The sequence below is a fragment of the Herpailurus yagouaroundi genome, unplaced genomic scaffold (assembly GCF_014898765.1).
Source record: "Herpailurus yagouaroundi ecotype Mexico unplaced genomic scaffold, PumYag 203, whole genome shotgun sequence".
Lineage (NCBI taxonomy): Eukaryota > Metazoa > Chordata > Mammalia > Carnivora > Felidae > Herpailurus > Herpailurus yagouaroundi.
In genome coordinates, this window is record NW_024412434.1 from 16,030,515 (window position 1) to 16,052,867 (window position 22,353).

A 22,353-nucleotide genomic window follows, 5' to 3' on the forward strand; every position below is an offset into this window, starting at 1 on the left:
AAGGAAGGAAGGAAGGAAGGAAGGAAGGAAGGAAGGAAGGAAGGAAGGAAGGGAGAAAGAAAGAAAGAGAGAAAGAAAAAACTTGGTGAAGAAGAGTAAATACAACTTGGCAGGTCAAAAGGAATAAGAATATTCAATTTGGATATGAATTAGGGACCAAATTTAAAACAAAAAAGGACAGCTACACTGTAATTGAAGGTCATATTATTTTCAAGCTGCCCAAATATAGAAATAAAAGTATTCTTCTCTTTTTACTACCATAAAACGGCTGAGACAATTACCCATACTTTTTCTTTGAAAAGTCATTTTAATTAATTCCATAAAACCTTGTTCTTTTTTTCATTGGACCTATGATTCAACTGTTTTGACTGATATTGTATTAAGTAGAGTTCTCTGGAGAAGCAGAACCGATAAAATATGTATGAATCTAGAAAGACATTTACTATAAGGAATTGGCTCACATAATTATAGAGGCTGGCAAGCCCCAAATCTGCAGTGTGGGCTGGCAGGCTGGAGACTCAGGAGAGCCAATGTGTCAGATGAAATCTTAAGGCAGGCTTGTGGGGAATTACATCTGCTCAGGGAGGCCAGTCTTTTATGTTCTATTTAGGCCTTCAACTGATTAGATGAGGCCCACCCACATTATGAAGGGTGATCTACTCAAAGTTCACTGATTTAAATGTTCACCTCATCCAGGGTGCCTGGATAGCTCAGTCGGTTAAGCGTCCGACTTCGGCTCAGGTCAAGATCTCGAGGTTCGTGAGTTCGAGCCCCGCATTGGGCTCTGTGCTGACGGCTCAGAGCCTAGAGTCTGTATCAGATTCTGTGTCTCCCTCTCTCTCTGACCCTCCTCCATTCATGCTCTGTCTCTCTCTGTCTCAAAACTAAATAAACGTTAAAAAAAATTTAAATGTTCACCTCATCCAAAAACACCATCCAAGTTGACACAGAAAAGTAACCGTTGCAAATATCTAAGGTCATTTTTTATCACTAGAAGAGCCATATTTTATCCTTAAGAGAATTTAGAAAAGGTTTATCCCCTAAGAAAAGTTAGATTCCTAAGGGGGGAAAATCGCAGAGTACACAAGACTTCAGGGTAAAAGTAAATAAGAATAAAAGCTGACTTCCACTCTGATTCTATTACCCATAAGACCATGAAGGATTACATTAACCTCAAATCACAAGGAAGGAGGCAAGACTTGTGAAAAGTATGCTGATGTTCATTCTTACCATCATCACTTTATGTCTCTGCCCCTACATTTCAGAGGGACTGAAACAGAATTGGTGGCTGCATCATCAGCATGAGAACTCTTATTACTGCTAATTGTACATCTTTGCCTATTATATGCATTAATCTGAATGCCCCTACTTGTTCCTGTCCCAACTGGACACTTTTTGACTCCACCTTTATGGGATAGTAAATAAAATCTTTGAGGCTCTTAAAACATGAGTCGTGGATTTCCTTGGTGTGGCAATGTCAGTTCTGAGTCTATTCAATAATCCAGAGTTTAAAAACAAGGACTAACTTTCTTTTCATGAGTTCTACCCACACACAGACATAAGGAATATTCTCTGATACTCATCCAAATTGTTAATACAGATTTCCATGAGTGGATTATTTGGCCTGTGTGTCTCTGGTAGACTTACCTGGTGTGTGATCAAAGTCTGGACTCAATGCCTCTGCAGGAATTCTACTGCCAATGGCCCAGTCTAAGTCATCTTGAGAGTCCTGAATAAGACTGCAGGCTGTGGTCCAGTTTCCCGAAGTTGTTTCAAAATTACAACTTCCCATTGTGCTCGTATACTGGCCTAAGGAAATGAAAATATTAACAGAATGTTCTGAAAATATATATTATACACTTTATTACACTACACTTGTGATTATTTAAAATTAATACTTGCATATTTTAATTATTTATTAATAAATGTAAAGAACCAGGACATTTGTACCCATTGGTAATATCAATTGTACACTGTAGGTTTTTTTTCTTTTTTTATCATAAAGTCTAGAAGTAGTACATGAATACTGTCATTTATCCATGAAGGAGTTCTATGGGTTGACTAATAATATTATAGATGATTGATAAAACTGTGTCTACACATGAGCAATGAACATAATATTATGATAATGCAGATAAGTCAGGTCAAATAGATCAACAGCTCCAGTTGTCTAGGTGTTTAATTCAGTCCCTCTGTTTACTCTGGTGTTTGAACAGCACAGACCATTAGAGGGGCAAAGTCATTAACTAAAGAAAAGGTGCCTTTGGAGAAGCAGTAAACTGCAGAGGACACAAATGCTCTCGGCATACCATACCAATCATCCACATACAGTTCAGAGCTAGTCACGAAATACTGAAAAAAGTTCTCTTCTAAGTGTTGATTGATAACTCATTAAAAATTAAGTTATTTACAATGAGAAAAATTACTATTTAATAACTAAATGTCTACTACCTAGTCATCTATGAAAAGTACCATCATAACATGGTGATATATACTTTCATTTTTCTTTATTTTTTTCTTCTTTTCCTTGCACAACAGTTATTATTTTTGAGCATTCACTGTAAAACTGTTGTACAGACAGAATGATAGGGTTATTTAATCAGTATGAATCTATTGAGATTGTCATTGATTTTTTCCTTCCTTTTTAGAAAGATGAAGTTTGAGTTACTTTTAATATTTCTTCTCTGGAGGGTTTCTCTTCATAACTTATTCTTAACATAAAATTAATACTAGCATATAGAAACTTCATCAGAAGAAGAACTTGCTGTTCAAATGGATGCCAAACATATAGCAAACAAAGCTTTAATATTTCTTCACAAAATTTTCTGGATCCCTGAAAATATTTCACTAAATATCCATATTTTTACTTCTCAGGCATGATTGCATTTTATCCCTAAATTCTAGAATCATTTTTAATTATGTACATTTCTTTCATTCATTCTACATGACATATAATGCATTTAATTCTATATTCTTATTTATGGGCTCTCTATATCCCCTTTTTATGTTTATCATTCCAGTATTGTGAAAAAATAAGTTTATATTATGCTATACAATATGGCTAAAAGAAATTCAGTTCTCCAGCTGTTTAGCTAACACAACCACAAACATGTCGAATATGCCAATATAAATACAAAAAACAGCCATATGTGTTCTTGAGAATGATGTCACATACAGCTTCTGCACTATTGCATTTCTATGTAACTGACTCCCTAACACACACAACCTACAATAATTATTCTATATCCTTTTTGAATCTCTGTAACCACTCTTGAACCTTCTGTCCCACCTTGTCTAATATATGACTTTATGTATGACTCTAAAGAGATCTATACAATCAAGATAACATTTCTCTTATATTTCATTCTACCTCAAATTGTGTCATTTTCCTTTTTCTTTTCTAGAGCTAATCTCAGTTTATGATCTCAACACCTTACCAAACACTGCTATTAGCATTCCACAGCTTCATTGATTTCAGTTAGAAAACTTTTCCAGGCCCTTCAATCTCATATTTTCTACCAATTCCTGTCTTATAACTTGCAGACATAGCCAGGTGCCCCTCTTGATTTAATTTTACATGCCTAAATTTCTCACTCTGTATAGATAGCTTCACTCACCCTGGCCCATGGTCCTTCACACTTTCATGCAGATAGCCTACAAATCTGCAGCCAGGATGAAATGGAGATGTTTATCTTCAAATGTGGGCTGAATATTCTACTTGGAATCTGCAACTGTCATCTCAAAACCAAAAGGCCTAAAGTGAACTCATCACTCACCTCTTGAAATTAGTTCTTCTCTTTGAGATTATTGCTTAATTTCAGAGCATGAATCTTCTCTCTCTTTTTAAAGATGTTAACTTTGGAGCTATCTTTGATTCTGCTTTTCATTTCCATGTCCAATCTATCACCAACACTTGCAGGTTCTCCCTTCGAGAACTTAACTCACTCTTTTCTTTGAAGTTGATAACCCCTATTACAGTTCCATTGGTTCAAGCCCCTGGTTTATTTTAAGAGTCTACTTTTTTTTTTTTTTTTCAGTATAGCCTTCATCATATCAACTTTACAAATCCGAACCACATTAGTTATCTCTAAGAAAGCTCTTGTGTTATTTCCATTGCTTAAAATATCCAGTTTTTCACATTGTTTGAGTATACTCTCTTAAACCCCTCGCCTTGCATACAACAACCTTTCCTATGATGCAAAGTGTTCTTGAAACTCAATCTCAAAATTGCCTCTATGCCAGATAAATTTTTTTATAAAATTGTCTTTTAAATAAAAACAGATTTTTTTTCAACTTTTATGTTTAGGACTACTTTTCTCTCTTTTACGAATGTTTCCTCACAGTGGGATGCTCATTTATCAGTCATTTCTTCCCTCTCTTGTAGAGGACAGACTGCCATTGTATTTGACTATTCATCTTCATTCACTCAGATATCTAGAGATGACTTATAATTTATTTAAGCAATTATGAGGTGCAATGTTCTCTTCTTTCCTTGTACTGATTAGTTTAGCCATAGTCTTGGGATACAATTCTAGACAATGAGCCATATTGTGAAAAAGGGACCTAGGAAAAGTTTGCCTTGTTCTTAAGAACAAATCAAAAGAAAGAAAATCTGTTTATCCTTTCTGAGGATATCACTATAAACATGTGATCCTTGGGACTGAAGAGATTATATGGATAGCTGACTTGATTAAAAAGTCAGTTGGGGCGCCTGGGTGGCGCAGTCGGTTAAGTGTCCGACTTCAACCAGGTCATGATCTCGCGGTCCGGGAGTTCGAGCCCCGCATCAGGCTCTGGGCTGATGGCTGATGGCTCAGAGCCTGGAGCCTGTTTCTGATTCTGTGTCTCCCTCTCTCTCTCTGCCCCTCCCCCGTTCATGCTCTGTCTCTGTCCCAAAAATAAATAAATATTGACAAAAAAAATTAAAAAAAAAGTCAGTTATATGAAGATGGCAAGGATAAAGAAGGAAGGAGTCCATATAGTTCTAATATTTTGATAAGAAAAGTTGTTGCATTCACCAACTTTAAGCCTCCTTGCTTTTCACTTCTTGTTATTTGAGATAACACATTTTCCTTATTATATCAATCAAAAATGCAGTTGGTTCCAAGTAATAAGTGTACTACTAAACCCAAGTAATAGTAGCTAAAACACACAGGAATTAATTCATCTCAATTAAAAATGAGTCAGGAAGTTGTCCGTGTAAGCATGGCATTGTGGTTCAACTGTGTGGTTGTAAAGCATATATTTTCCATCTTTTCTGTCATCTCGTCATCCTCAGGCTCTTCATGGTTGCATGACTGTTGTTCTTACCAGTATCACATATATTAAAGGCATTAAAAGAAGTGGGAAGGGGAGGGGTATCTGGGTGGCTTAGTTGGTTGAGCATTTGACTCTTGAATTCCACTCAGGTCATGATTCCAGGGTCGTGGATTGAGACCCACATTGAGCTCAGCACTGTGTGTGGATCCTGCTTAAGACTGATTCCCTCTCTGTCTGTGCTTCCATCCCTGCTCATTCTCTTTAGGAAGGAAGGAAGGAAGGAAGGAAGGAAGGAAGGAAGGAAGGAAGGAAGGAAGGAAGGAAGGAAGGAAGGAAGGGAGGGAGGGAGGAAGGGAGGAAGGAAAGGGAAAGGAGAAAAGCCTTTTTGTTTTTAACTATCCTGGGGCTTTTCTTTCTAAAAGGGATACCTTCTCAAAATTTCCATGTATATCTCATTAGCCTCTGATGGCTGCAGGGAAGTCTGGAAAAGATGGCATTTGTATTTGGTCACAAAGCTGCCCCAAATAAAACCAGAGTTCTGTTTTTAAGAAACAAAAAGGGGTGCTAGGCAACTAATAGGAACTACCATGATGTCTAAACTTGTTGAGGTTGAAATTTCTGCTACAAGCATATTAATTAATGTATCTTTTCCATTCCACCTAGCAAATCCTACTCACCTTTGAATGCTCGATTTATGTCTTATCTTTCCTTTTCAGACCATTTCAGTTCTCTGATATTATGTGTACATGTGTGGTTTATGGCACTTAACAGCAACTATAGTCATTAGTATTCATTTGGAAATTCATTACTTCTTCATTGTAGATCGTCATCGTAATTGTTTACCATTGAATTACTATAAACATTTCTATGTGAGTGGTATTACTACTTAACCCTGTTACAACCATAAGTGCTTTCATGTAGAACTATTAAATGATAGATGATACAAGGAACTCTGTAATATTACTTGGTGATGATTATGTGGTCAGTATTTTTTTAATGGTTATTGTTTTAGAAAAAAATATTTTCTAAATTGTGACCTTTGTCATGATTCCTCGAATAGATTCAAAGCATTACTAACAACATTTAAACTACTGGCATTTTCTCAGTGGGAGGGTATTCAGCCACATGGTTGTATGGTTAGTGTAAATTTTGGTCAATTTCTATTTTTTCAGAGCTGGCCCTGTAATTGATTATTTTTCATTACTCATATCCACATATTTGCCTTATTTTGCTATACCATAATGCATCATACTTGAATATTTAATACTTTCTCCTCAGTGTGAAATTGCTTCATAGAGCACTACATTGATAAGAATCTCGAAGAGTCTAGGTTCAGTGGGAAAGAAGGATCTGACTGGATAATCATGTTTGTAACTGTTGTAAAGTCAGGCGAGAATGTTTTCACCCACACCTTGCACATCCCTAGCCTAGAATACAAAGCACACTTAATACAAGCTTTAGGTGACAATGTTCTTCCAAGTAAGAAAAGAGCACATTTTTTAAACAATTTTTTTAACGTTTATTTAGTTTTTGAGAGACAGAGAGAGACAGAGCATGAGAAGGGGAGGGGCAGAGACAGAGAGGGAGTCACAGAATCCGAAGCAGGCTCCAAGCTCTGAGCTGTCAGCAGAGAGCCCGACAAGGGCTCGAACTCAGGAGCTGTGAGATCATAATCTGAGCTGAAGTCAGACACTTACCTGACTGAGCCACCCAGGTGCCCCAAAAAGAGCATATTTTTAAACTCAACTGTTTATTTTAAAAAGAAGTGATTTCATTTTTTCTAAATGGTGCATTTTTGCAACAGAAGTTAGAGATGCAAAAGAAAATTTTATCTTTATTTATAACCTGCAGTAAAAATTTACTCATGAGGAACAGCTGCATTTAACTTCGAATAAGTATAAAGTACATGAAATATATACACTATGACTGATAAGTTTCAAGAGAATATAAAAATAATGAAATGGAAGAGGCCAACATTATTAATCCTTGAAGACTGAACAAATATGTTCTTTATGGCATTTAATTCTCAAAGCACTCTATAGGTTGGATGTGATTATACCTAATATAAAGATGAGAAAATGAATCTCTGAGAATTTAAATAATCATTCAACATGTGAGGGTCAATATCAAAATGAAGACTTCAGTTTAATAAACCAAAGGTCCATTTCTTCCTTCTATTTCTCCAAAGGTCATTTAAAAATTTTTGTCATTTATTTCATCATCCACAATAGATTATCGGGTTGCAGGAATCTAACCCTGGTGCATCCAATGTATCCCAAAGACTATCAACATAAAATTGTAACGGTCAATTTGCAGAATCAATACGTCACCTGTATACCCCTGTGTGTGGATGTGAACAACGTCTATCAAAAGGTCTTTAGGAAAGTGACTATTTCATTTGTCAACATATTGTTTTAATTTTATTAAATTCAAATACAGCTTGCAGATGTCCACCAAAGCTGTAGGTACGAACAAATATAAGTACATAACGGACTCAGTTTCTGAAAATCAAAACTGCCTTTGTATGGTTTCACATCAATACCTCATAGAACTGTGGGAAAAATAAAAAATCACATAAAGCAGTCCGAGAAGAAAAATGAGTGAAGGCAAGGAAAAAAAAGCAACATTCATATTTGAAAACCAAAATACCTAATAACTATTTATGTTTTATAAGCCTATATTGCATGGGAACATGTAATTCTGCAACTATACTTCCAAAATAAACCATGATAACCTTATTATTATTATTATCACTTGTTACATTTCAAAAGTAATAAGAATTTTTAAAAATTATTACCAACTATAAAAAAAAACAAAGAACACTATATTTTACTATATTTCCCCTGCCCTGCCGGCCCCCCCCCCCCCCCACACACCAGTTTTTCCCTCCACCGTTACTACGGTTATTGAAGTTTACCACAAAGTCTTATTCATTTTTATACATTCGTTGTTTAGAAAGTTGTTCCTAGCCCATACTAAGAATAGGAATAAATGGAAGAATATATTCTGTATGTAAATGTTTTCAAAACATTCCTCTCTTAAAATGAGAGGAAGAAAAATGTTTAATTCTTTAAATTAAATTAAATTAAATTAAATTATTTAATTAAGTAATTATTTGTCTATGTGCATGTGAGAGCTGTCCTTCCTCCTCACTGGATTATGTATGTCAATGTCATAATGTTCCAAGTATTTTTCCTTAGAATCTTTCTTTGTTTTGCTGGCGGTTATTAAATACTCTACTTGTTAGGCCCGGTGGAAAATTAGTGATTTAACAAATGGTTTGCAGCATTGTTTTAGAGCACCATTGGAATCAGTTCTCTACTGTCAGTATCAAAAAAATATTTTTTGGTGCACCTAAGGAAAACAGCTGCAAAGAACAACTAACTGGAATTTAAGTAAAAACTTAAAAAAAAAAAAAGAATACTAGAAAGTATTTTTCAATGTATTATAAATTTTGTTGGAATTGTATATATATTATAAGGGAAATAAATAATAGTTTATAAAATCAAGATTATTATAGTACTGTGGCACTGACAGTACCATTTTAAGAAGTGCCTATGATTTTCACTCCCTTTTATATTTTGATTTTAAAATGAAAGTATAGGATTAATGTTGAGAAATTTATGCTAAATGAAATAAGCCAGTCACAGAAAGACAATTACTGTATGACTCCAAATACTGTGTAAAGTACCTAGAGTTGTCAAATGCATAGAAACAGGAAAGAAAATGGTGGCTTTCAGGGGCTGGGAGAGGGAAAATGGATGATTATTGTTTAATGGGCATAGAGTTTCGATTTTTCCAGATGAAAAAGTTCTGGAAATGGATGGTGGGGAAGTCTACAATAATGCAAATGCACGTAAGGCCACTGAACTGTACAGTTAGGAATGGTTAAAATGGTAAATTTTATATTATGTATATTTTACCACAATTTAATAAATGCAATAAATGAAAACAAAGAGAAAATGAACACTTCAGAAGCATCATTACTATAAGATGCTGAGGAATAAAAACGAATTAAGTTTAAAATAAAAACTTAAACATGACTTCTGTGGTTCTCCCTTCCTATACATGCATGACATTTTCCCAGGGGTGGAGTTGAACCCTTTCTCTCTTTGACACTAAGACCCTTTGACTCTTTGACTCTAAGCTTTTTAATTTGAATGACCATTAGAAAGAACCAAGAGTGACATTCTAGACTTTCCAAGGCTAAGCCATAAGAATTCTTGTTGTTTTTTTCCTATGGATCCTAGAATGCTTGCTCTTTTTTTTTTTTAATTTTTTTAATTTTTATTTATCTTTGAGACAGAGAGAGACAGAGCATGAGCGGGGGAGGGACAGAGAGAGAGGGAGACACAGAATCCGAAGCGGGCTAGGCTGTGAGCTGTCAGCACAGAACCTGATGCAGGGCTAGAACCTGTCAACCGTGAGATCATGAGCTGAGCTGAAGTTGGACGCTCAACCGACTGAGCCACCCAGGCACCCCTAGAATGCTTGCTCTTGAGATCCTTTACTCTGGTAAAAGCCAGTCCCATGCAAGATATCTGATTGTCTTGTGATAGCTATGTTATGGAAAGCCCAAGCCACATTTGATTACCCTGGAGGATGAGATGCCATGTCAAACCAAACAGACTAAAGAGAACCAATGTGCCAAACATGGAGGGGATACAGCTATCTTTAAAGTGACTCTCCCGTTTCAGCTATACTAGTTGAAGACATGTAAATCAGAGACAATTGGCATTGCTGATTCTTTTCGCAGTTAATGATCCACAAAATTAAAAGCCAAATGAAACTTTTACAGGCCCCTAACTTTTAGCGTAGTTTCCTATGCAGCAAACACTGCAACAGGTAGCCTGTATGGTACCAAGATTCCATTCGAATGCTCTCCAGTAAGAAATATGAAAAAAACTTCTTTGGATTTAAATACATACTCACATTTTAAAATTACGTACTTGCTTTTATACATGACTTTTAGACATCACTTGAATTAAAGCTTCAATTGAAAAACAAAAACAAAAACAATGTGGCCAATCTAGTCCTCTTTTCCCAGAGCAATGTAATTGATAAAATGAATCATTAAACTAGTATTTATTTAAAGTGCTCATTTTTAACCTCATGTATAAAATCAACCATCTTTTGGAAAAGGAATGGAAAAGGAAATGAAAAGCAATGAAGAAATGTAGATGGCTAGATCAGTTTCTGGCAATTAAAATTCTGACCCCACACACAGTTCTGCACAATGACATGTTGAGAAATTTCTGTGACGAGATTTGCTGCAGTGTTTAGTATGGGGGTAAAATGGTTTAGAGAGCTGAAATTTAGATATGTGGAGAAAGAAGTTGGAGGAAAAAAAAACATTTCGGCTACTCTAAATCTACTCTAGTGCATGAAAAGAACACGTCCTCTCAGTCACCAATGCCGATATGTTACTTTCCTAATAAAATGCAAATCTGTGCTGAATGGGCTGCATTAGAGCAGCCAAGTCCACTTACCACAGTGAGCCTCATCAGACCTATCGGAGCAGTCTGGTTTATAGTCACAGACAAGGTGAGATGCAACACACTTGTTGTCATGGCACAAAAAATCAGTGGCTTCTGGGCAAATCTCAGAAGTCTCTCCCACTGGGGAAAAAAGATAAAAACAAAAAGTCATTTTTATAATATTTTATTCAATATTAGTGGTCTCTTAGTGGTTTTATAGATTCCACACTTAAATAAATGACTGATTTTAATAGTTGTCCAAGGCAGACTTCTAGACAACCCCACCCACCTCAGTACCACATCCAATTTCTCAGCAAGTTTATGTGGATTGCACTTTCAAAATCACCTTTGATCGGTCAAGGGTTGACCATTATCTATTATCTAAATAAGTCTTATTCAAGACCCTAAAAATGTTTTGCTTTGGTTCTGGCTTAGTTTTCTAGTCTCATTTTCTGCAACTGTCCTCATGAGCACCCCCAATGAAACTACCGTATAAGGTTTCACAGATAGATCACTGGCTCTTCATCCTTCCACGTGTCCACATACACTGCTTCCTTTACCTACCCTGACCATTCCCTCCTGTGCCCCTGGTGGTCTGCTCAACCTCAAGACTCAAGGAAACAGCGGCTCTGTCCCCTTGTTTTGCCTTTTCTTTGTCATCCAAGCCCCAGGTTGGGTACCTATGTTTAATGTCCCCTAAGAACCATTCTATTCCTATGTGAAATGTTTACCACCTCATATAAGAGCTGTATCACATGTCTGTCTGCCCTCCAGTCTCCAAACCCCTTGGAAACCCAAGTGGTGGATGTGTTTTCTGAGGCCAAACCCAGCATCTAATCCGTAGTTTGTACTTAATAAATGCTGGGTATAATAATTGAAGACATAATGGTTTCATCTCAAGGAAGCTTAGGAAAGTGAATTAACAGACAATTTTCAAAGCAATTCACACCTTTTAACTGAACATACAATGTTCAATTAAATTAATTGAACATAATTAACATACAGTGTTATATTAGTTTCAGGTGTACGATATAAAGATTTAATAATTCTATACATTACTCCGTGCTCATCAACGTAAGTATACTTTTAATCCTCTTTATTTCTTTCACCCACATCCCCACCCACTTCCCCTTGTAATCATCAGTTTATTCTCTGTATTTAAGAGACTGCTATTTTGTTTGTCTCTTTTTTTGTCTGCTTGGTTTGTTTAATAAATTACACATCTTAGTGAAATCATATGGTATTTGTCTTTAGCATTATATCCTCTAGGTCCATCCATGGCTGAGTAATATTACATTTTATTTATATTCCACATCTTTATCCATTCATCTGTGGATGGATACTTGGGTTGCTTTGATATAGTTGGCTATTGTAAATAATGCTGCAATAAACATAAGTGTGAATACATCTTTGCGAATTAGTGTTTTCATTTGCTTTGGATAAATACCCAGTAGTGGAATTATGGGATACTACAGTAATTCTATTTTTCTTTTTTATTTAAGTTCATTTATTTATTTTGAGAGATAAAGAGAGAGAGACAGAGAGAGAATCTCAAGCAGGCCCTGGACTATCAGCACAGAGCCTGATATGAGGCTCAAACTCACAAACTATGAGATCATGACCTGAGCTGAAATCAAGAGTCTGCTGCTTAAACCACTGAGCCACCCAGGCATCCCAATAGTTCTACTTTTAATTTGTAAATTTTTGAGGAAACTCCATACTGTTTTCTGCCATGGCTGCACCAATCTCATTCCGATCAATAATGCACAAGGGTTCTTTTTCACTGCATCCTCAAAAACATTTGCTATTTCTTCTGTGTTTTGTTGCTGTGTTATTGTTTTTTTTTTTTCCTTTGAGTCATTCTGACAGGTGTAAGGTGATAGCTCATTGTTTTGATTGCATTTTTCTGATGGTTAGTGATGTTGAACACTTTTTTCATGTGTCCTCAGGCCCTGTGTATGTCTTGTTTGGAAAAATGTCTATGTGTCCTCTGCCCATTTTTAAAATATAATTATTATTTTTATTATTCAGTTTTTGGTGTTGAGTTGTGTAAGTTATTTATATATTTTGGGTATTAACCCCTTATTAGACATATCATTTGAAAATATCTTCTCCCATTGAGTAGATTGCCTTTTTGTTTAGTTGATGGTTTCCTTTGTGGTGCAAAAGTTTGTGGGTTTTTGTTGTTGTTGTTTTGTTTTTAGGTCCAATAATTTAATTTTTCTTTTGTTTCCCTTGACTATATATATATATATATATATATATATATATATATATATATATATATTTCTTTCTGTATATATATATATATAGAGAGAAAAACGTTTCTATGCTTGATAGCAAAGAAATTGCTGCCCATGTTTTCTTCTAAGAGTTTGTTTCAGGTCTCATATTTAGGTCTTTAATCCATTCTGAGTTTATTTTTGTGTATGGTGTGAGAAAGTGGTACAGTTTCTTTCTTTTCCATGTAGTTGTCCAGTTTTTCCAACACCATTTGTTGAACAGACTGTCTTTTCCCCAATGTATATTGTTGCCTCCTCTATTGTATAACTGCGGGTTTATTTCTAGATTCTCCTATTTTGTTCTATTGATGTATGTGTTTATTTTTATGCCATCACCATGCTATTTTGATTACTACAGTTTTGCAGTATATCTTGAAATCTGGGATTGTGATACTCCAGCATTGTTTTTTTTTTCAAGACTGCTTTGGTTACTTAGGGTATTTTGTGGTTCCATACAAATTTTAGGAATATTTTTTCTAGTTCTGTGAAAAATGTCATTGGTATTTTGATAGGGATTGCATTAAATCTGTACATTGTTTTGAGTAGTATGGCCACTTTAACAATTTTAACAAGTAAATTCAACCATTAAAACTTTTTAAAATGTTTATTTATTTTTGAGAGAGAAAGAGAACAGAGCGTGAGTGGGGGAGGGGCAGAGAGAGAGGGAGACATGGAATCTGAAGCAGGCTCCAGACTCTGAGGTGTCAGCACAGAGCCTGACACAGTGCTCTGGCTCACAAACCATGAGATCGTGACCTGAGCCGAAGTCAGATGCTTAACCAACTGAACCACCTAGGCACCCCAAATTCCACCAAAGATTTAAAGAAGTGTTAATACCAATTTTTTGCAAACTATTCAAAAAAAGAAAGAAAGAAAGAAAGAAAGAAAGAAAGAAAGAAAGAAAGAAAGAAAGAAGGAAAGCTTCCAAATTCATTCTATAAGGCCAGCTTTACCCTGATACTGAAACCAGATATAGACAATACCAAAAAAGAGAACTACAGGCCCATATCTCTGATGAACATGGATGTAAAAATCTTCCATAAAATATTAGCAAACCAGATCCAGCAATACACTAAAAAAATCATTCACCACAATCACGTGGGATTCATTTCCTGGATGCAAGGATGGCTCAATATTCAAAAATCAATTAACATGACACATTACATTAAATAGAGAAAGGACAAAAACCATACAATCATCTCAACAGATGCAGAAAAAATTATTTGAGGAAGTACAACATAAATTCATGATAAAAACTGTCAACAAGAGTAGAATATACTTCAACCTAATAAGGGCCATAGATGAAAAATCCACAGTTAACATCATACTCAATGGAGAAAAACTAAGAGCTTTCACTCTAAGATCAGGGAAAAGACAGGTTGTCCACCCTCACCACTTTTATTCAAGGTAGTACTGAAAGCCCTAGCCATAGCAATCAGACAAGAAAAGGAAATAAACAGCATCCAGACTGGTAAGTAGGTAAAATTTTCACTATTGGCAGATGAGGTGATACTATATATAGAAAACCCTAAAGACTCCACCAAACCTGCTAGAACTAATAGATGGATTCAATAAAGTCACAGCATACAAAATTAATATACAGAAACTGTTGCATTTCTATACACTAATAACATTGCAGAAAGAAAAATTAAGAAAACAGTTCCATTTACAATTGCACCAAAAATAGGGGCCCCTGGGTGGCTCAGTCAGTTAAGCAACTGACTCTTGCTTTTGGCTCGGGTCATGATCGCACAGTTTGTGAGCTCGAATCCTGCACTGTCAGTGAAACCCTGCTTGGGATTCTCTGTCTCCCTCTCTCTCTGCTGCTCCCCCTTTATCTATCTCTAATAAATAGAATTTAAAAACAAAAAAAATTGCACCAAAAATAATAAAATACCTAGGAAGAAACTTAACCATGGAACTGAAAGACCTGTACTCTGAAAGCTATAGAACATTGATGAAAGAAGTTGAAGATGATACCAAAAAATGGAAAGATATTCCACTCTCATGGATTGGAAGAACAAATATTGTTAAAAGTCCATATTACCCAAAGCAATCTATAGCAGTTCGCATATCTGAATATCATTGTAAATGATATTAAGTCCAATGATGATACTTCATACCTTCAAAGAAGTATGCATTAAAGGTCCCAAACTATTTTTGCCTAATTCAACAAATTAAATAAAGCTCAGCAATCCCTTTGTTACATAGATTATTATAGGTTCAGAGCCGGTGTGCCTAAGGGGAGGGTAATTCATTCAAGGGGAGGGTAATTTTCTCAAGGTTCGGTAAATCTCTAAGGATTTGATAAAAATTCATTTCCCTAGTTTTGGAATCATCCCCATAATACAATAGTTAAAGCCTGTATAATTTCTAGAAATAATTTACCAGTAAATTGCAGTATAAATATAAAGAATGAAGAGAAGGCATCTGAGAAAACAGCAAATATCTTAACTGTGGGCATCAACAAGAAGAACTAAAGGTCATGTTCATTGAGTGGTTTAGAATCTTTGCCACATAATTTTTAATTAACACTAGTGAGAATTTACAGTTAACCCAGAGCAGTATGTGGATATTATTTAGTATGCAAGTCTGTGCATTGGAGATTATTTTATTTTTCCATGCCATAGGCTGTGGAGCCATATATAATTATCCCACAGAGGAAATGTGTTTTGACTTTAAATACGTAGTTCTTTAGTTTTTAAAAATGACTCAAATAGGCTACATAACTCAATGAGGCTTATTTCCTTAACAATATGGAATAGCAAAACAGGAAAAGAAATCAAGTCAGTGCTTTGAATTGCAGCAAACCAAGCAATGACTAATTTCTATAGCATATGAGTCTTATAAGAAAAAACAAAAAAGAACCTATAATTCTTAAAAAAGGTAGATGTTCTTTAAGACAAGAATATAATCAGACAGTTGCTACCAAAATCATTGCAATAAATAGAAAAGGTAGATTATTTTAGTGAGAATGTCTTACATGTATTTATCCATTTTCAATTTATTAATTCAGACAAACTGATAAAAGCAGTATTTACTAACCGGGTTGACAAATATACAAAAATAAAGATAATCCCACATATTCTGTAGTTAATAATGTAAGAATGGAAAGAACACTGGTGTTCGGAATAGAGAGTTGAAGACAATTTGGCTGGCAGAAAATGGCATATAAAAACCACTAGATTAAATATTTATTTTAGAAAAAAAAAAAACTGACAGAGTCCTAAAGACCTAAAACTAAAGCCTAAACTTAAAAATCCTAGAAAGAACAGGTCTATAATATACTATAGCTGTAACATAAAATATTGGATCCCATAAAAGCATGATGTATATGTAAAACTAATCCACTGTGGATTTGAACAAACTGCCACCAACCTGAAAATAATTCCAATTTAAAACAGATTTTATTCTGCTCTGAAACAGAATTTACAACTAAGAAGCTCTTGTACCTTTAATTTTATGTATGGATTAAAATAATTTTATACACAGGGTTCATTATACATAACGAGATATAATCGTTCTATAGACTATATTTGTGGGCAAACACTAGTTTTATCATCTTTTTCAAGGCATGATATTCAATATGTTCTTAGTTTCAGACAGTAAGTTTCACGTGGGCATGTGTATTTTAAGCACCTTCATTTTTCATGCAGAATGTACTTATCATATGCAAGACATAAAAGACATAATGGGCATATTCCCTGCCTTTGAAGACCATGCTATTGAGTTGGTAATGTCATGTCTTCTTAGGTGACTCTTCACTCTGACAGTTTCTCAGGTTTCCCAGGTTGCTGATGACTTACATTTGGAGAGTACTGGCCAAGTATTTTGTAGGATACCTTTCTACTGGCATTATTTCCCCCCTCCTGATAGAATTAATGGGTTTGAGGAAGAAAGAATACAGAGGTGTTATTTTCATCACCTAATGACAAGGGTACACGCTATTAATATGACTTGGCACTGTTTCTGTTGACCTTGCTCCCCTGTCTGGTGAATCATGATTCTCCACTGTAAAGTTACTCTTTTTCTATCCCTTTTCATACTGCATTCTTTGGAAGGAAATTACTGGGTGTAGGCCACATCTAAGGTGAACTATGCTCTCTTCCTTCAGGGCACAGAATCTACATTAATAATCTAAGTTAATTATTTGGAATTCTTATACATGGGAACGTTGTCTCTTCTCTCTCATTTATGTATTTATTAAGTCAATATTTATATCGGTATGGACTCAAGAACATGTATAATTTGAGTCATAATACAAGGCAACTTTGTTGCTCAAACTGTTCAAGCTTTGGCCAAGAGGAGCTCTTTTAATTGGCTCCTCTGTCTCTTTGACATACCCCATCAATGTAAACTTTTCTCCTTTTTTTACAACATAGACTTTTCTTCTTACATACTACCTTATTTTCTAGCACTATTGGTTGCTTCACACTCATCTTGTATGTTTCCTGGCCCAGTCCTAGAATTTCTCCAAGAAGCCCTGATTCTTTTTAATGGAACATGCTATCAGAAACCAATCTCTGGGGACTACATTGCTTCTTGCCATTAAGGTGTCATTGTTCCTAAGCTATAATGACTATATGTTTACATCCAGCGATGTTATCAATTTAGAATCTTATTTATTCATCCTAGAAACACGTATTGAGCAATTGCCAGACAACATGGTGGATACTGCAACAGTTCTTACCTTCAAAGAATTTACAACCTGGTGATAAAAGCGTATTAGTAATACATGTTTAGCCCTATAATTAAACATATGCATGTGTTGCTCTCAGACAACAGTAAAAAGTACTACTAGCTTATAGTGTCACATTAATAAATATTTAATACAGTTGATTTAATTCAGTTGATGGCCTTTCAAAGTGTCTATCATCTCAGTTGGTCATTTAACCAATTAGAAAGATAGACCAGACCACCTGACTGAGACCAAGTACTTTCTTACGAATATCCTTTTTAAAACTCCATCCTTGTTGGTTTCCTTAACACGTCGGTTTGGCAACATGTTGAAAATATGGAAGATTCAGATCTGTTTGAAGAAAGAGCAACATCTGGTTCAGAGAAGAAATAGGCTAAAGAGTATTTTGGAAAAAAATCATGCACCTCAAACCTTCCTTCACAGATGAACTGCTTATTTCGCTTGAGTGCTCTCTGGTTCTAGAAATGCTATCAGGGGCAAGTTTGCAAGTGAAAGGAGATCTCAACACTGCTGAGGGCTTAATATCGCCTGACCTGTATTTTCAAGCATCCGGAAATTAACAATACCTTCCATAGTTTCTATTCAGCAGGAGCATTTAAATCCATCTTATGTTAGAAAAATTGCTAGGTTTTAAGAAGGTCAGCGCACATATCAGACAATTCACAGCAGGACTTCTGAAAATGCAACCTCAGTGATCTCGTGTTGAAATTATCGGAAGTGTTATCAGAGTTACTCGGCCATGTCTTAGTGTATAGGGACACATAAAAAATGAGATTCGACTGGTGATACACAGAAGCAAGGTGCACACTAAATGGGAAATATCCTAAAGACTGATTTTTCATGTTTGTATGCAAAAAGGCGACTTTATAAACTGCTCCTATGCATGAGACTCAGATTTTCAACTTTTAAGATTTTTTTTTTTCTTAGATCTGGACATATGTTAAATATCCAGTTTTCTTTATGGACTCTTCATATTATTTAAGAGCAATAGAGGCACCTGGGTAGCTCAGTCAGTTAAGCATTCGACTTAGCTCAGGTGATGATCTCAGTGTTCATGGGTTTGAGCCCCGCATCGGGCTCTATGCTGACAGTTCAGAGCCTGGAGCTAGCTTCGGATTGTGTGTGTCTCTCTCTCTACCCCTCCTCCACTCATACTCTGTCTCTCTATCTCTCAAAAATAAATAAACACTAAAATAAAAAAGAACAAGAGATTGCTGAACCCTACGCCATACACACATCAAATCAGTGACTTAACGGTTTAGACAAAAATTATTATTAGAAGGCCCGAGAAGAAGGAGGGAGAAATTAGAAGAAAACAAAACACCACCAACAACAAAACTCAGAATGTGATACCTTTATGCAAGAACAAACACTTTCAGTGGTTTAGTGATTCAGACGTCCTCACTCTCTCCCACCTCTTTTCTATCCTTCATATCCTTGTTCAGCTATCTGATGAGTACCTGATTGCCATTTTAAAAGAAGCATCAACCCTTTCCATTCTGGACCTCACAGTTGCCTCTGATATGCCAAAAATGCCTTCTTTTTCTAAACCCTCAGTTCCTTTAGCTCCTTGGCTAAACGAATGAATCCTTTTCCCACTACTCTGCCATTTCTTCACCTTCCTTCTCATCTTGGCTCCTTTTCCAGGGCAAGTCTTTTAAATGCTAGCAGAACAAATTGTAACCCTGCTTTATTTTCCTCTGCTCTTCCTTGGGCATCATGGTTTTATTTGCCACCTGGGGGCTGATAATCTGATATCCACATCTCAATCTGAATGTTTTCCTGAGTTGAGAACCTTACGATACATTGTCTGTTGGATTTTTCTACAACATGTCAGACATGCTAAACACGACAAAAAGATGCACATGCTGCCTTCTTTTGCCTGTTACTTTATCTTTCCCTACTTCCGGCCTCACAAATATACTTCGTAATGCTCACCTATGCATGGTCCACAGATGCACATCTTTTTCACCCATTTTTTTGCCTTTATTACGTTTCTATGCGCTCATCTCATAATCATTAGCAAAAATGACCTTGATTTTCTGAAGGTTGGTAAAACTGGTTTCAGAGAAAGAAACTCAAAAAGAATATAAGCAGTTAATCGCATCTATTATTGATCTATGTTGGTCTGACTGTAGAAGGAGGAGGACAATGGCCAATAATACACGTAATAAAAAATAATCCCATGTAAAAAAATATACAGCCTTCCTAAGTTTATAAGGTTCTAGCGCCTCTCTGATTTCTATATCATTAATGGACTTTAATGAAGAATAAGAGATTTTGAAATGCTGAACAATCTAATTCAGACTTTTTAATTAGCCCATCTTGTCTATTATTTATGTAGTAAGGTTACTCCAGGACACTGTTATATAATTTTCAATTTATGTGCAAATTTCAGGGTCAATGATCAAGTTATGCTTTTCTGCATAAAATGAATACAAACAAGTCTAATAACAGTAAGTATTATCTTTGACCCTTGCTATTGAACTCCCTCATATTTGTAAGATGTATAAAATTTTATTCTGCGCTCTATCGTCAACAGAGTATTTCGATCAGATCTTCAGAATTTAATAGGAGCACTGTGGACCGATGATGATTATTAAAGTTGAGACTCAAACATTTGGAGGTACTATGTAATTATAAACTAATTTACAAAAAATTTCAATATTTAAAATATTTTTTAACAAAATCTTAAAATCTGCCTGAGTAAAATCTGTAATAGCTGTGTGATTTGGTTAAATTAATTGATCTTTCTTTTAAGTTTTTTTTTAAGTTTACTTATTTATTTTGAGAAAGAGAGAGAACAGGGGAGGGGCAGAGAGAGAGAATCCCAAACAACCGTGAGATCTCACAAACCGTGAGATCATGACCCAAGCCAAAATCAAGAGTCAGATGCTTAACTGACTGACCCACTCAGCCACCCCAAGTACTTGATCTTTCTGAGGAGCAGAACCCTTCTCTGACAGATGCAGATATTCAAGTTCCTATATGGATTTGATGTGAACATTAAGTGAGATAATGTATGCAAAGTTTTCAGTATATGCTGGACAGTTTGGTAAATGTTCTACTAATGTTAGAGTTTCCATATTTTCTTGATTATTGACTGCTTGCCATCTCAAAACCTTAGTTTCTTTATGTATAAAATGGGTTCTTATAAGATTTAGCTGAAATAAAATATATAAAGCTGGTGAAATTGTCCTTGATTTATAGGTGTTGGAAGTCGTAATTCATTCATCCTACGCCAGCATTCTTTCTATAACAAAACACTATTTGTGAAAACATTAATAATATTTTATATTATCATTTACTTTTTTAAAACATTTTTTAAAGTTTATTTATTTTGAGAGAGAGAGAAAGCATGAGTTAGGGAGAGGCAGAAAGAGGGAGAGAGAGAGAAAGAGAGAGAGAGAGAGAGAGAGAGAGAGAATCCCAAGTAAGCTACACATTGTGAGTGTGGAGCTCCATGCAGGGCTTGAACTCACAAGTCATGAGCTTATGACCTGAGCCAAAGACAGATACTTAACTAACTGAGCCACCCAGGCACCCCTATATTATCATTTACTTTCTAAACAGAATTAGAAAATGATATCAGTACTAACAGATTGTACTAATTGTTCATTACAATATGCTATGTATTGTTTTAATTACTCTGCAAAGATTAAATCAATACATTTTCACAGTAACTGAATTTTATAGAAGAGGCACAGTGTGGTTAACTAACTTGTCCCAGTCCACACAGCTGAGAAATTGTAGCATTAAAATTCAAACTCAGGCAATGATTTCAAAGCCTATCAGGCTATATCATATCTAAGATATTGGTTTTCCAATCAAAAGAAATCAAAATGAGAATATAATTAAAGTGCATGTTCTATACTTTTAAGGAAATTTGGAAAATGATAAAAATATTTAATAGTAGAGGTTTTCTTAGAACACAAAATAATACTTTTAGACTAGAAACACCTGGGTGATCAATCGATTCACTGTCAAACTCAACATTGTGTTTAAATTGCTTAATATGTTTCATAAGTTATTTTAAAGAAAAGCTCACCAAACAGTACATTATTTCCTAAAGACTAAAGCAAGACTGACATCTGGGGAAAAGATGTACATTTTATATGGCTAAGCTTTCAAAAAAATATATTATAATTTTTCATAATGCATGTTACAAAACATCCCAAACACCTTCATGTTAATACTGTATTTGACATTTTTAAAAATATTATGGACAGAAAATCATTTTTCGACTAGCAGTTTTGGCAGTGTTAGATTTTAGTCACCTTATTAAGACCATCTAAGAGGAAATATCTACATTGTGTAACAAAATATTGAAATATGCTTTCACATATAGGAGTCTTCAAAGCCAGAAACGGAATGGATTCAGCCAATTGGAAACTGCTATTGAAATCTGCAGACAACTTCCCTGGCTCAGGACCTGCTCATGGCAGGGATTTACTGGAGCCTCCCACAAAAAAGTGAATAGCCGACTATACCTGCTGCCTTAGAGTTAATGGGAAACCTGCCCCTGAGAAGTGGTAGATGGATACATATGGACATGAATATGGATGTATATACATATGGCCATACATATATATGTATATGTATATGTATATGTATATGTATATGTATATGTATATGT

At 35.3% G+C, this 22,353-nt stretch overlaps 1 protein-coding gene across 1 annotated transcript in view; it reads right to left on the reverse strand.

Moving 5' to 3' along the window:
- Positions 1-22,353, reverse strand: part of MALRD1 (MAM and LDL receptor class A domain containing 1) — a 747,899-nt gene that overhangs the window by 227,477 nt on the left and 498,069 nt on the right. Inside the window, exons 27-28 of the mRNA XM_040451270.1 lie at positions 10,749-10,877; positions 1,648-1,809 (exon numbers count right to left, since the gene is read on the reverse strand). Of these exons, the coding sequence (XP_040307204.1) occupies positions 1,648-1,809; positions 10,749-10,877 (291 nt within the window). The remainder of the gene's footprint in view (positions 1-1,647; positions 1,810-10,748; positions 10,878-22,353) is intronic.